The 13,357-nt window shown below is 41.7% G+C and overlaps 1 protein-coding gene across 2 annotated transcripts in view; it reads right to left on the minus strand.

Moving 5' to 3' along the window:
* Positions 1-13,357, minus strand: part of LOC133385571 (glutamate carboxypeptidase 2-like) — a 58,728-nt gene that overhangs the window by 39,924 nt on the left and 5,447 nt on the right. For both annotated transcript variants that reach the window (XM_061628869.1, XM_061628870.1), the window contains exons 3-5: positions 5,801-5,987; positions 4,074-4,175; positions 943-1,068 (exon numbers count right to left, since the gene is read on the minus strand). In XM_061628869.1, the coding sequence (XP_061484853.1) occupies positions 943-1,068; positions 4,074-4,175; positions 5,801-5,987 (415 nt within the window). The remainder of the gene's footprint in view (positions 1-942; positions 1,069-4,073; positions 4,176-5,800; positions 5,988-13,357) is intronic.

Raw genomic sequence — 13,357 nt, forward strand, 5'->3', positions numbered from 1 at the left:
ACCAATCTCCAGTACTGAAATAAGATTCCACTTCTGATCCACTTGCCTTCTGTATATAGCTGGAAAGTGGTCATTTTGCTGTTCATGTCAGGCAACAAAATGCCTTAGGCTGGCTCCATAGAACCTCCACAGTTCTATTAACCAAGACCAAATTTCTATGAAAATCAACATCTATACTGCTAAACCTGGGGTCTCCAATGTGGCACCTGTGAACACCACAACCCCAGACACCCTCTTGGTGCCCGCCAAGCCCCCTTCCAATCTTTTTATTTAAAAAAAAAAAAACAGATTTTGAAGGAGACTTGTTTATTTGTTGGGGGAGGGGGTAGACTGCCTTCAAGCCGATCCCGACTTATGGCGATCCCATGACTAGGGTTTTCATGGTAAGCAGTATTCAGAGGGGGTTTACCATTGCCTTCCTCTGAGGCTGACAGGCAGTGACTGGCCCAAGGTCACTCAATGAGCTTCATGGCTGTGTGGGGATTCGAACCCTGGTCTCCCAGGTTGCAATCCAACACTCTAACCACTACACCACACTGGCTCTCTAGTTTATTTGTGTGGGAGGGTGCCTGATTTCTTTTGCCTTGTGTTTTTATTTTTTGGTTTGTGTGTAGGTGTTTTGCCTGTTGTTTTGAGAGGGGGTTTCTGAGCACTGCCAGTCCTTCTTCTGTTAAATGGGTATATTGCGGTCCCCATGGTCAGTGCCCCAAAAGACTGGAGACACTGTGTTATGCTAGGTCTCCTCCTGCATAGTTTTTGTGTTAACTTGAAAAATATCCAAGTAGCTCTCATATGTCACTATCAATATCCAAGTGATATTTCTCCTTCATACCTGCTGTGTTAACCGGAAAACTATCGAAGCAGCTCTCACATTTTGACAAATTCTCTCCACGTGCCTCAACAGCATGGCCCACACACTCTGAGATGGAATATAATGATTACCTTGTTTCCTCTGAAGATTTTCCCGTATCTAGCAATGACAATTTTCCCAGAGCAATTAATTCTGAGCTCTCGCTCTAATCTGTGGAAATCTTCTATGCTGCCGTAGTTCACATATACCAGATCTCCCTGGAGTATAGAAGGCACAGTTTTAATGAAGGAGAAAAGACTCAAGGCTTTATGATAGGAGAAGCCATAAAGGACTGTGGGAGCAGCCAATATTTTCCAGAGCTGACACCATCACTGGCCAGCAACATTGCGGCTGAGAGAGGGAAGGGGAGAGAAAAGGAAAAGGCATTCCACTGACCCACCGAGAGCAGTGTTATTTTATCATACATTTATCATCATCATCATCATTACTATTTTACATTTTATTTATTTTATTTCATTATTTATCATTTGATTTATATCCCGCCCTTCCTCCCAGCAGGAGCCCATGGATTTATAGGATTTATATCCCATCTTTCCTCCACGGAGCTCATGGTGATATACACAGTTCTCCTTTTATTATTTTTCTCACAACAACCCTGTGAGGTAGGTTAGGATGAGAAGCAGTGACTGGCTGAAGGTCACCCAGTGAGCTTTGTGCCTCAGTGGGGACTTTGATCCTCGGAATTCCAGATCGTGGCCACTACACCACACTGGCTCCCAAAACAACTTCAGGAAACTGCCTGATATTGTGTCAGACCTCTAGCTCAATATTGTGTCAACAATATGCTGCCTGGCAGTGGCTCTCCAAGGTTTCAGGCAAGGGTCTCTCCCAGCCCTGCCTGGATATGTTGAGGATTGCCCACCATTAAAAGGCAAGATATTAATCAGAAAAATAAATAAAATAGTGTATATTTGTTTATTGCAAGAGTTCTGCTCTGCCATTCCAAGCAGCTTGCATTTCCCTGGGTTTTCTCCTCTCTCAGGAAAGCCCCTGTTACCCTGCCTTAACTGTGGTCTTGTGTTCCATCAGCATTACCAGAAGCCAGTTACTGCTAATGAGGTTCCCTCTTAACTATGGAAGCAGCCTCAGGCCCCAGTTAAAATGTAAATGTACTGCCTTGAAGTCGATTCCGACTTATTGCGACCCTATGAATAGGGTTTTCATGAGGCTGAGAGGCAGTGACTAGCCCAAGGTCACCCAGTGAGCTTCATGGCTGTGTGGGGATTCGAACCCTGCTCTCCCAGGTTGTAGTCCAACACCTTAACCACTATGCCACACTGGCTCTCTAAAGCCCCAGTTAAGGCTGGAGAAAGAAAGGGGAGCCAGAGGGAGTGAGGCGAGTACAACCCCATGCCTCCTAATCTTCTGCTGGGTGACCTGCTTTTTAAAGGGCTGCTTGTTTGTTTTTTAAACTGCTGTTGGCTTTGTTTTTAAGTTCCATTTTGTCTTGCTGGGTTGTACTTTTGTCTTACTTTTCACAGTGTTGATTTTGTCTAAGCTGCTTTGTGTACTTTTGTAGAAAGACAGGTGATAAATCCATCCATTTGATGGCTGAAGGAGACAGTTCCTGGCAACCCAGAGATCACTGGATGGAAGAATGGTTTTATCTCCAATTTTTGTTAGAATGTTTTTACATTCTTTAGAATGCTTACACACACACACACACACACACTCACTCTCTCTTTTAATTGTTTTGTTGATGTGTTTGCTGTCCTGGTCTTAATTTGGCTTGTAATTTATCCCCCTTTTATTTATTTATTTAGCAATTATTAACAATAAACAATAACCAACATAACTCAAATCCAAAAGTAAGGGGCTGATGGGAGTCTAATAATATCTGTGTAGCTACAGAATCTCCACTCTTCAACTGGAGATACGGAAGCAGGTCTCTGTATTCACGTATGTATAGCTCTCAGCTGGTTTTGGGTCAAGATTTATTGTTCTTTTTGTAAGATCTGTATATGCACAAAAATACAGGTAGCACACCTGCAAAGCAAGCGACAAGCACACTGATAGGATAAGCTAGATCCCCTACATACAGTATGTCCTTTTCATTGTGAATTTATGATGATTTGTGCTCGTGATGCTAATGGAGCTGTCACACACGATTCTGCTTTCAGTACTGTTTGTGCCTGCAACAGTTTTGGGGCAATCACACTGCTTCATTTCCAATCAGTGCATATCCTGTAACATCCTACTCTTTATACCACAAATGTCCTGGCTTATTTTGTCCTGCTTTCATTGCGCTATACCCCCTCCGGACAGCAGTAGCATGGTAACATTGGGGAAGCATTGCAGAACAAACTCAAGCAGAATAAATCAACCAATAATGCACTATTATTGTGTCAAGAACATGTTGCAGAATACACCCACAATAAAACGTCAGTCTGGAGGGGCCCAAAGTCATTCAATCAGTAGCAGTCCCCCCACCCCCAAATCATGCATACCCCTGCAGCTCCTGAGGACTGCTTATTGCTAATTGGCTCCAAAAGAACCCTCATTTTTTTCCTCTCTCCAGATTCCCAAACTTAGGGACTGGTATTTTTTAGCTTTCACCTAGACAAGAGAGGTCTTCCAGAACTGCAGTAGCTTGAAACAGCTGCTGGCCATCAAAGGTACTTAGTCACTCACAACTCTGTTGTAGACCAACAAGCTTGAGGCTATATAAAAATCTAGCACACAACCTCAGGCTTGGAGGCCAAATATGGCCTTCCAGGCCTCTCTACGGCCACATTCACACAATACATTTAAAGCAGCATCATGCCACTTTAAACAGTCATGGCTTCCCCCCCCCCACAAATCCTGGGAACTGCAGTTTGTGAAGGGTGCTGAGAGTTGTTAGGAGTGGACCCCTATTCCCCTCCCAGAGCTACATTTCCCAGTGTTCCCTGGGAAGAGGGGATGACTGTTAAACCACTCTAGGAAGTGTAGTGTTTTTGCCTGACTGAAATATGGTAGATTCAGAGGGGTGTGTGAGCATGTACAGAAAGTAGCCTATGATGCAACGGTAACATTTACATCCATTGATCCAATCCACCCACATTGGCGTTGCTCACCACTGGCAAGTGGCCCTTGGAAGGTAGCCAGAAGGGAATGTGGCCCTCATGCTGAAATAGGTGTCCACTGCTGGCCAACAGGAACAGGATCATTTGCATAACTGAGGAATACATTCACACAATACATTATTTCCACCAGACCTTACCTCAGGTATGCCCTGGGCTGAGAAAGCACTGAAAGGTGGAACAACATCTTTAATATGCTCGTACCCTACAGGGGGAGGCTCAGATAAGGAGGTGTTGAAAATCTAGAGAGTAAAGACAGAGAAGAGGAGGCAGCATATTAAAATCAGATTTAAACAAATTTCCTACATTGCATTGATTAGAATTGGAGTTGCAGGTCACACTTAAGGACTGGGCAAACCTCAGCTTAGGCCATGGCTATTATAGCAAGAAATGAAATGAAAGTAGATGAAAGATTGCTAAAAGCTTCAGAAAACAAGACAAGACTTTTGGCAGGGGGTATTCTACCAGGCAGATGATAAAGCAGACACTAGGCAAACGTATCTGGGGAAAGAGCTCCACTGTTGTAGTTCTATGATAAAGGCCATTTCTGTGGTTGCTAACTTTCAAATCCTTTAGGAATAAAGCTTTGGTTGATTATCTCTAACCAATGAAATGGGCAGATTTGTATAGGAAAAGTGTAACTTCATGTCCTACCTAGTCCCAGGGCTGTTTTAGATTTTATCCCTATTAAGGGTGGGCACGCACCCTACTTTATAGAGGACAGTCCTCTATTTGAAGGCATCCTCTGTTTGAAGATCTGTCCATTACAAGTCCTATCTGTAAGAAGGGAGGCTTCGAAGTTGCCCATCAGCGGTTAACACCTGGACAGCAGAGCAAGCTGGTCACCTGGTCACAGACTTCCCCACAATGGTGAGAGGTATTGTATTTCTATTTAAATTACAGCAATCATTTCTAAACTTGCATCTATACCTATTAATTAGTGCATGCAAATTTTATTGAAATCTGTGTTCCCCTTGAAATTATGACCTGTGAAGACACACGTCTGCTTTTAAAATGTTTCAAAATATACTTTTATTTTAAGTATATTTTGCTGCCTCATTGCCACCCTGGGCTCCTCTGGGAGGAAGGATGGGATAGAAATTTTAAAAAACTATCAGCATATTCTCAGCATTCAGGCAAGTTCACATACAGAAAGTTGCCATGACAGGTATTTTGCTCTTTGGTGTTTTCAAAGCTTGACAGGATTTACCTCTCATAAGTAGGGATAGAAGGGTACGTCCATTTGGTTCTCTCAGTTTCTCAATCTTAAATTCAGTTCTCCATGTTTTTGCAGCAATTTGTGAATTTTTTTTAAAGAAATCCTCATAAAAACCCTTCAGCATTTCTCTGTGAATTTCTCCTAACAAACACGTTTGTGCATGTAGTTCTGATTAATGAAATTTTTGCAAGCAATTTCTCCTAATATAGCGCATTTTGTATGCTATCTTCACTAATACATTCATTGTTATGCACACTTTCCCCCAGGGCTGTGGAGTTGGTACGCCAGACCTTCGACTCCGACTCCAACTCTTCTGTTTTTCTGCTGTCCGACTCTGACTCTGCGACTCCGACTCCACAGCCCTGCTTTCCCCAATACATGCATTTTTGTAAACATTCTTTGGTTAGGGAACTGAATTGTAAAATTCGGGTACATCTGAATTCTGAAGGATGGCTGTGTTTCAGTTCTCATACTGTTTTGGAAAGTGCGAATTTGATAGATTCGGCCTTAAACATGAACTGGATCGAATTTCTCGTTCAGCCCTACTCTTGACTAAATAGTCCTCTGCTAAATGAAATGCTCTAAAAAGCACAGGAATGTTTTTCAAGTGCATGTGCATGCATGTGAAATCCACTCTCTCTCCTTTACCTGGTGCCCTTGGTCATCAACAATTGAGATGTAGTTGGGATTTGTTTCATTTGGGTAGGACAGGAGAACATCATAGGGAGCCAGCTGGACAGAATCCAGGCCAAATTCCTTCCACTGGGCCTGTATTTGTTTGGCGAGGCGCAGGTTCTCTGGCGTACCTGCCAAGTGAGGCCGCCGAGTAAAATTGCTAGAAAAGAGGAAAGGGGCATAATGAGTAGAAATCACAGTTGTTCTTTTGTTGGGTTTTTCATTGTGACCCACAACTGGGTAAAAGCCCTGACCAAAGCTGGGCCACTTTGCTGACACTACTGCCATTTTTGTTTCTTCGTTTAAGAAGAGTCTTCCCCAACCTGATACCCCCCAGCTGCTTTGGACTACAAATTCCATCAGTCCCAGCCTTCACCGAGCTGGCTGGGGCTGATGGGAGTTTTAATTAATCAATTAACTGGTATTTGCAGATTAATAAACTGCTTCACAGCCAAAATCATTGTATAATAAAAAGATAAAATACAAAAGACACGGACTCAGAATGCTTCCAAACTGTTAATATCACAGGAGCGCTAACATCATGCCCACCTTGTGGGCTCCCTTAGGATTGATCCTCATGATCATTTTTAGGTGTTGCTAGTGGTCTTGAGAATGCTCTAAAACTGCATCCCAAGTTTACAGCTACTTATAGAGGGAACCTGCTTCCACTTTTCATCTAACTCAGGGTAGAGACATACTGTTGTACTGGTTCTGGTGCGTCTCCATCTCTCTTTTCTGAAAACGGGGGCACATGATGCTAGTCAAACCCTGCTCCTTTTTACTATAAAACCTGATTGGATCAGCTTGAGTGCTTTTTTTTTTTTAAGTCAGCTTCAGACAGATTTTGCAACTGATTGATAGATCAACCCGTTGCCCCTCCAGGTGTGGCCAATAGAAACACTTTGCTGTAGGCTCAAGCAGAGACAGTGATTGGCCAAACACTTTGCTGTGGGCAGTCCTGAAAGGTCTGAAGTCAGCAGTGGGGAAGGGAGGTGTCTTCAGTCGAGGGCAGAGTCATTTCAAAACACAGCCAGAAAGATCATTCTGGAATGGGAGTAGCTTTTCAATACAAATGATTTTTTCTCCCCCTACCCTCAATTCCAAAGGGTGGAATTCCCAATTACTCTGTCCTACTTATTTCCTTTTTTTGCAGTGAGAAAGACAATTACCAATGAGAAACTCTAAGCTGTTATCTGCTTGTTACAGATGTTATTTAACTCTTTTAAGCAATTGAGTGCATTCATTTAAATCCCAGAGGGCTAACTGTGATAAGCCTGTTGTAGCAAAAATAATGTCTGGTTGCACTTTAAAAAAATAACCCTATACACATCTATCTGAGACTGAGTCACCCCTGAATACAGCATAGCTTACATCCAACTAGGCATGTGTAGGATTGCATTTCAACAAATGACTTGTGACGTCAGCTTTCACAGCTTTTAATGTGAGATGCATTAATGCAGACAAAACCTTAGAATTTGTTGGAATGTATGAGGTTCAACTCCAGCTTGTAGGTTGAGGCTGCATGGGGTTAAAAAGGGTAGCTAGAGAGGAGACCTCTTGGTTGCTAGGCTATACCTGTCCTTTGATCTCCTGCTGTCTCTTCCTTCCTGCTAGACTGATATGCAGAGGATGTTGATCCCAGTTTCTTCCCTCCTTCCCAGTCTTCTTCTTTCTCTCGAGAGTGGAGCAGACATCTTTCCTTCGTCTCTCCCTCTCCTCCAAGCATGAGAGTGAGCACTGGGCTCAGTGCTTGCTGCTCCAACTTAGCTAGTTAGCTAGATATAGGACTCTTTCCTATCAAACATGTACTTCCAGAATAGTTATTTATTTTAAAGCTTAAAGCCTCTGTCTGACTAATTTGCAGAGAAGGTAGAATCTTAGCAAAGATTCAAACACACACACTAAGCTCGCGCAATACTCTCCGTTCTGCAGCGCAACTCTGCAGGGTCCTGCAGGACATTGGGCCCAGCGTCCTGTAGAACTCAGCTTGATGAAGCCTGGGGCTACAGACCAATACTGTTTCCTTCATACAGTTTGAAGTGGTATGAGAAGGCCATGGTTTCCCGTGGTATACATCCTTCTCCCACCTCAGCACCCATTATCCATTCTGGTCAAACATGCTGCAAACCAGGTTGACTTAGGCTTTAAGCGCTGCGTCTACTGTCATTTATTTTTTTTAATGATGCCATAGCCGTAATCAGTGTGCTCTTGGGGAGCCAGAAAAAAATTGCCTCGGGGCCAGATTAGACCCTTGAACTGGGGGCTAGCCACCCTTGCTTAAGGGATCTGAATTATCAAATGTAAGGCAGTCCCTAGAAAATGGCCAGTTGCATACCAGGAGAACTTGCATCACAGAGATGCAAGGCTAGAGCAACTCCCCATATCAGTGGCTGCTTTCAGACGTGGCACTTATTTTTTTTTTTTTACAATAATTTTTATTCAAATTTTCATAAAACATACAAAACAAAATCATAAAACATTCAAAGACAAAAAACAAAACAAAAATGATTAAACAAAAAATAAAATAAAAATAAAATATTGACTTCCCATTTGTCACAGATCAAATCAGTTATAGGTCTACAATATATAACAATCCTGTCTCTTAAATTATATTATAAAATCACTTTCCTCCAGTAGTTATCTTAATTAATCATCAAATCTCATAAACATTGCTTTATTCTTTCCACAAAAAGTCAAAGAGAGGTTTCAATTCTTTAAGAAATATATCTATCAATTTTTCTCCAAATAAACATTTCGATTAATCCATCTCATCAAAATCTGTTAGGTCCAATAATTTCAATAGCCATTATTCCATTATCCCTATTAATTTCATCTTCCATCTTCAATAGTCCTGTTAAGTCCAGTAATTTCAGTGTCCAATCTTCCATTATCAGTATTCCATAATAATCTTGCTGTCATAGCCATAGTTATATAATAAGAGTCTGATGGGAATTTCCTCTATCCCAAATATTTTCTTGCCATCCATTCTGAATAAGTTGCTGAAGTACTGTTGTAAAGTCATATCTCTGTTCTTCTTTTTTACAAAATGCACTGGCTCATCTCTTGAGAGTTTTTCCATTGTCACATGGCTGCAGTTAATTCCATAGATTTTCACTATATCAAACTCCATCACGTCATTCCAGTCCAGAAGATTATCCAAGCCATTGATAACTTTATCTCTAATATCTTCATTAATTTCTTCAGAGATAACGTCTCTGATCTCATTCTCCTCTCTCACAGGATCCCCTATTTCTTTAAGCTCCTGCGTCATTTTGCTCAGTTCAATTTTCAGCTCCTTACTGCCCTGTCGCAGGGTTTGTTTCGTTATCTCAATCTCATCCATTATTTTCTGAAACATAATTACTTCCAGATTCTCAGCCACTTTCTTGATTGCCATTTTTAAAACCACGAAAACAAAGCAAAACAGAAGTAAAGAAGAACCACTTCTTATTTCAGCAGCAATTGGGTTAATATTCCAGGCTTGATGACATCACAATATAAACAGAGCAGCCTGCCTTATCTCTCTATGTTCAAGAATACAAAACAAATTTGGTTCCCAGCATCAAAACAGTTAGTGGCGTCGTGAAGAAGCAGATTCGTCAAAATAAAATAGACCAAAAAGAGAATAGTCCCAGACAATATAACATTCCTCGGAATAGAAATCCCTCTTCTGTTTATATCTTTAGAATGCACTTCCAGGACAGCTTTTTGCAACAGAAACAGAGATAAGCTGTTAATTTCGTGAATAACAGAGAAGAGTTATAGCTCACCCAGAAGTACTTCAAAGCCGATCAATCTGACAAATCTCCTTTTGCTGCAACAATTTAAACCAAGTAAGAAAAATAATAGAAAGAAGGGTGCTTGCCTGTTAGTCGGTTTTCTCTTTGAAGAAAAGATAAACGTATCGCATTAAACAGATAGAGCAAAAGTTGGAAGTCCGTCCGGCATTGTTGGCTGGACCTTTTCTCATAAATTAATGAAATCCAGTCCTCCCAACAAAAACAGGCTTTTGAGGTTGATCTCTACGTTTCTCCCTGCCCGGGAGAAATTTCATCAGTCAAAAAAAAAAAAATGTTCTGACTGATTTATATCTGAATAAGCTTCTTTTGAGGCGGGAGCCCGTCTCAAAAGCAGGCACAAGCGAAGTCACCCTTCCCGGAAGTCAGACGTGGCACTTATTGTGTTAGTTTAACCGATTAAAATGGTAGCGCTTCTGTCCCGATTTCTAAAATTCCTTTCACGCTGCAGTACCTGTTGCATTAAGGAACAGTCGATTTTTCAGCCAACATACCAGCATTTCGCACAACTGTCTTTCACACGGCTGTTCGTCAGACAGAAAAAAGTGCATGCCTAAAGGGCAGGAATGCACTGCGTGCTGGGATGCCTGTCACATGCAAAAAACTTCTGCAATTTTCTGGGTTCCCAAGCTTGCAAATGGATTATTTCTGGTAATATTTATCACAAAAATGAGTGCTAAACTTGCACTATGTTCCACTAGAATTCCAGAACTAGCTTGTATGTTGTGATCAAATATAACATGCAAATTACCAGGTAACAAATCGTCAAAATAACAGCAAATGTGCAGCGTGAAAGCAGCCTTTATCCTAGTCCTGTTGGTCAAATGCATTTTTAAAAATCCCTGCCACAAAGTCGTGCATCAGCCTTGTCTTTTTCTTTTTCTAGTGTTTGATTAGAGATGATAGCAAGACAAAAGAAATCAGTGTGTACATCATGAACAATGATGTTTCTGTAATACCACTTTCGACTCTTCAAAAAGCTATTCTTTATCACCAGCTTTTGGATGAATTTAGACATTCATCTAACTTTCTCTCTCTCATTTTTCAAAAGGGGGAGGGGACAAAGTAAATACTCCATATAAATAAATACACATCTGCCTTGCATGCAGAAGGTCCCGGATTCAATCCTTGGCATGGTTGCCTGTCTGACATCCTGGAGAGCTGCTGCCAATCAGTGTAGACAACACTGAGTTAGATAGACCAATGGTCTGACTTGGTATAAGGCAAATTCCTGTGTTCCATAACTAGGATCAGAGAACAGGTCTACAATTTCTGGTAGATCTGGTGATTGAGCAGTGGTGACGCCTGGGCAGACTTGGCCTCTGAAATACTTGTAGCCGAAGGACATAAGAACATATGTCCTCTGTTGTTGTTGTTGTTGTAATAATTTGTTTAGCTATAAACCGTAACAAAACAGAAAGCAAAAAACACATTTAGAGCTGAGCCACAAATTCAGCTTTTAGCTTCCTGGCCATCAGGACAAATGACCACGTAAAGTAAACAAATTTTCATTATCAAACAGCACAAAACTCACCGGGTGTAACAAAGTTCTTTCTGCAACTAAACTCCCAACAAATATTTTCCATGGGGTTCTTTATAAAATGAGCACTGAATAATATAATGGACATCGTCAGGCCAAGTTCAAGATGTTCCTATTAGTATATAAAGCCCTTAACAGCTTGGGACCAGTTTACTTTCAGGATTGCTTTACCCAATACATGCCCACTCAACCACTTTGATCTGTGGAACAGGCACTGTAACAGGTGCCATCTAATACTCATTCTGCACTTGTAAGAAATCGTTCTTTTAGTGTGGCAGTATCTACTCTTTGGAACTCCCTGCCTATTGACAACAGACAGGCACCTTCACTGTATTCCTTTAGGCATCTGCTTAATTGTTTATTGCTGTTGTTTAGGCAAGCCTATCCAGAGACACCTAAATGCTGATGTGTTTTAATCTCTTTAGTTCATTGCTGTTTTGATTGTTTTAAAATGTTTTATTACTTGTTTTAAATTATTCTTATTGATAATTTTAATGTGTCTTGTAAACCGCTTAGAGGTTTATCAAAATCAAGCGGTATATAAAATAAACTCTGTGACAGTTTTACAAAATACACAAAGACCCTGTTCCAAGGGTAATTTCTTATAATGGTCATCAAAAAAGCAAAGGCCACGACATTAAATCTGAGCTCTGTGAAAGCATTCCTACATGGAGCCTAATCAGTTCCAGCCTGGCATCCTGTTTTCATGGTGGCCAACCAGATCCCCATAGGAAGCCCGCAAACAGGACCTGGGAGCAAGAGCACTCTCCCCACTTGTGATCTCAGCAATTGGTATGAAAGGGCACTAGAACATAGCATTTTTCTGCCTGGAGAAGCCAAATGCCCCCTACTAAGGCCAACACTTAAAAAAAATTGTGCTGCACCATACAGGCATCAATTCCTTCATCTTCCATCCATCCATCCATGGTTTCCTCCATGCTTCAACCGAACTAGATTGCAGGGAGAGATGCTGTCAGGGGAGGACTATGGTGGCCGCTTAGGCACCAAAAAAGAAAACATTGTTTTGCATAAAATTTGTGTGTGCTGTAAAATTTGCATGCCACAAATCGGCATGTGCCAATTTATAGGTTCAGGTGCAAGTTTAGAAATAATTGCTATCATTTAGGAACCTAGGAAGCTGCCTTAGAATCATAGAATAGTAGAGTTGGAAGGGTCCTGTAAGGCCATCAAGTCCAACCCCCTGCTCAATGAAGGAATCCAGATCAAAGCATTCCTGACAAATGGCTGTCCAGCTGCCTCTTGAATGCCTTCAGTGTCCGAGAGCCCACTACCTCACTAGGTAATTGGTTCCATTGTCGTATGGCTCTAACAGTTAGGAAGTTTTTCCTGATGTCCAGTAGAAATCTGACTTCCTGCAACTTGAGCCCATTATTCTGTGTCCTGCACTCTGGGACGATTGAGAGGAGATCCGGGCCCTCCTCTGTGTGACAACCTTTCATGTACTTGAAGAATGCTATCATATCTCCCCTCAGTCTTCTCTTCTCCAGGCTAAACATGCCCAGTTCTTTCAGTCTCTCCTCATAGGGCTTTGTTTCCAGTCCCCTGATCATCCTTGTTGCCCTCCTCTGAACCTGTTCCAGTTTGTCTGCATCCTTCTTCAAGTGCGGAGACCAGAACTGGATGCAGTATTCAAGATGAGGCCTAACCAGTGCTGAATATAGAGGGGAACTAATACTTCACGCGATTTGGAAACTATACTTCTGTTAATGCAGCATAATATAGCATTTGCCTTTTTTGCAGCCACATCACATATTCAGGCTCATATTCAGCTTGTGATCAAGGACAATTCCAAGATCCTTCTCACATGTCATATTGCTGAGCCAAGTATCCCCCATCTTATAACTGTACATTTGGTTTCTTTTTCCTAAGTGTAGAACTTTGCATTTATCCCTGTTGAATTTCATTCTGTTGTTTTCAGCCCAATGCTCCAGCTTGTCAAGGTCCCTTTGAATTTTGTTTCTGTCTTCTGCTCTGTACCTCCTCATCCAAGTCGTTAATAAAAATGTTGAAGAGCACTGGGCCCAGGACCGAGCCCTATGTTATCCCACTCGTTACTTCCGCCCAGTTTGAGAAGGAACCATTGATAAGCACGCTTGGAGTATGATTCCGCCTTATAGTGAGTCAGACCATTCGTCCATCTAGCTCAGTATTGTCTACACTGACTGGCAGGGG

Source organism: Rhineura floridana, chromosome 5 (assembly GCF_030035675.1).
Source record: "Rhineura floridana isolate rRhiFlo1 chromosome 5, rRhiFlo1.hap2, whole genome shotgun sequence".
NCBI classification, from domain to species: Eukaryota; Metazoa; Chordata; class Lepidosauria; order Squamata; family Rhineuridae; genus Rhineura; species Rhineura floridana.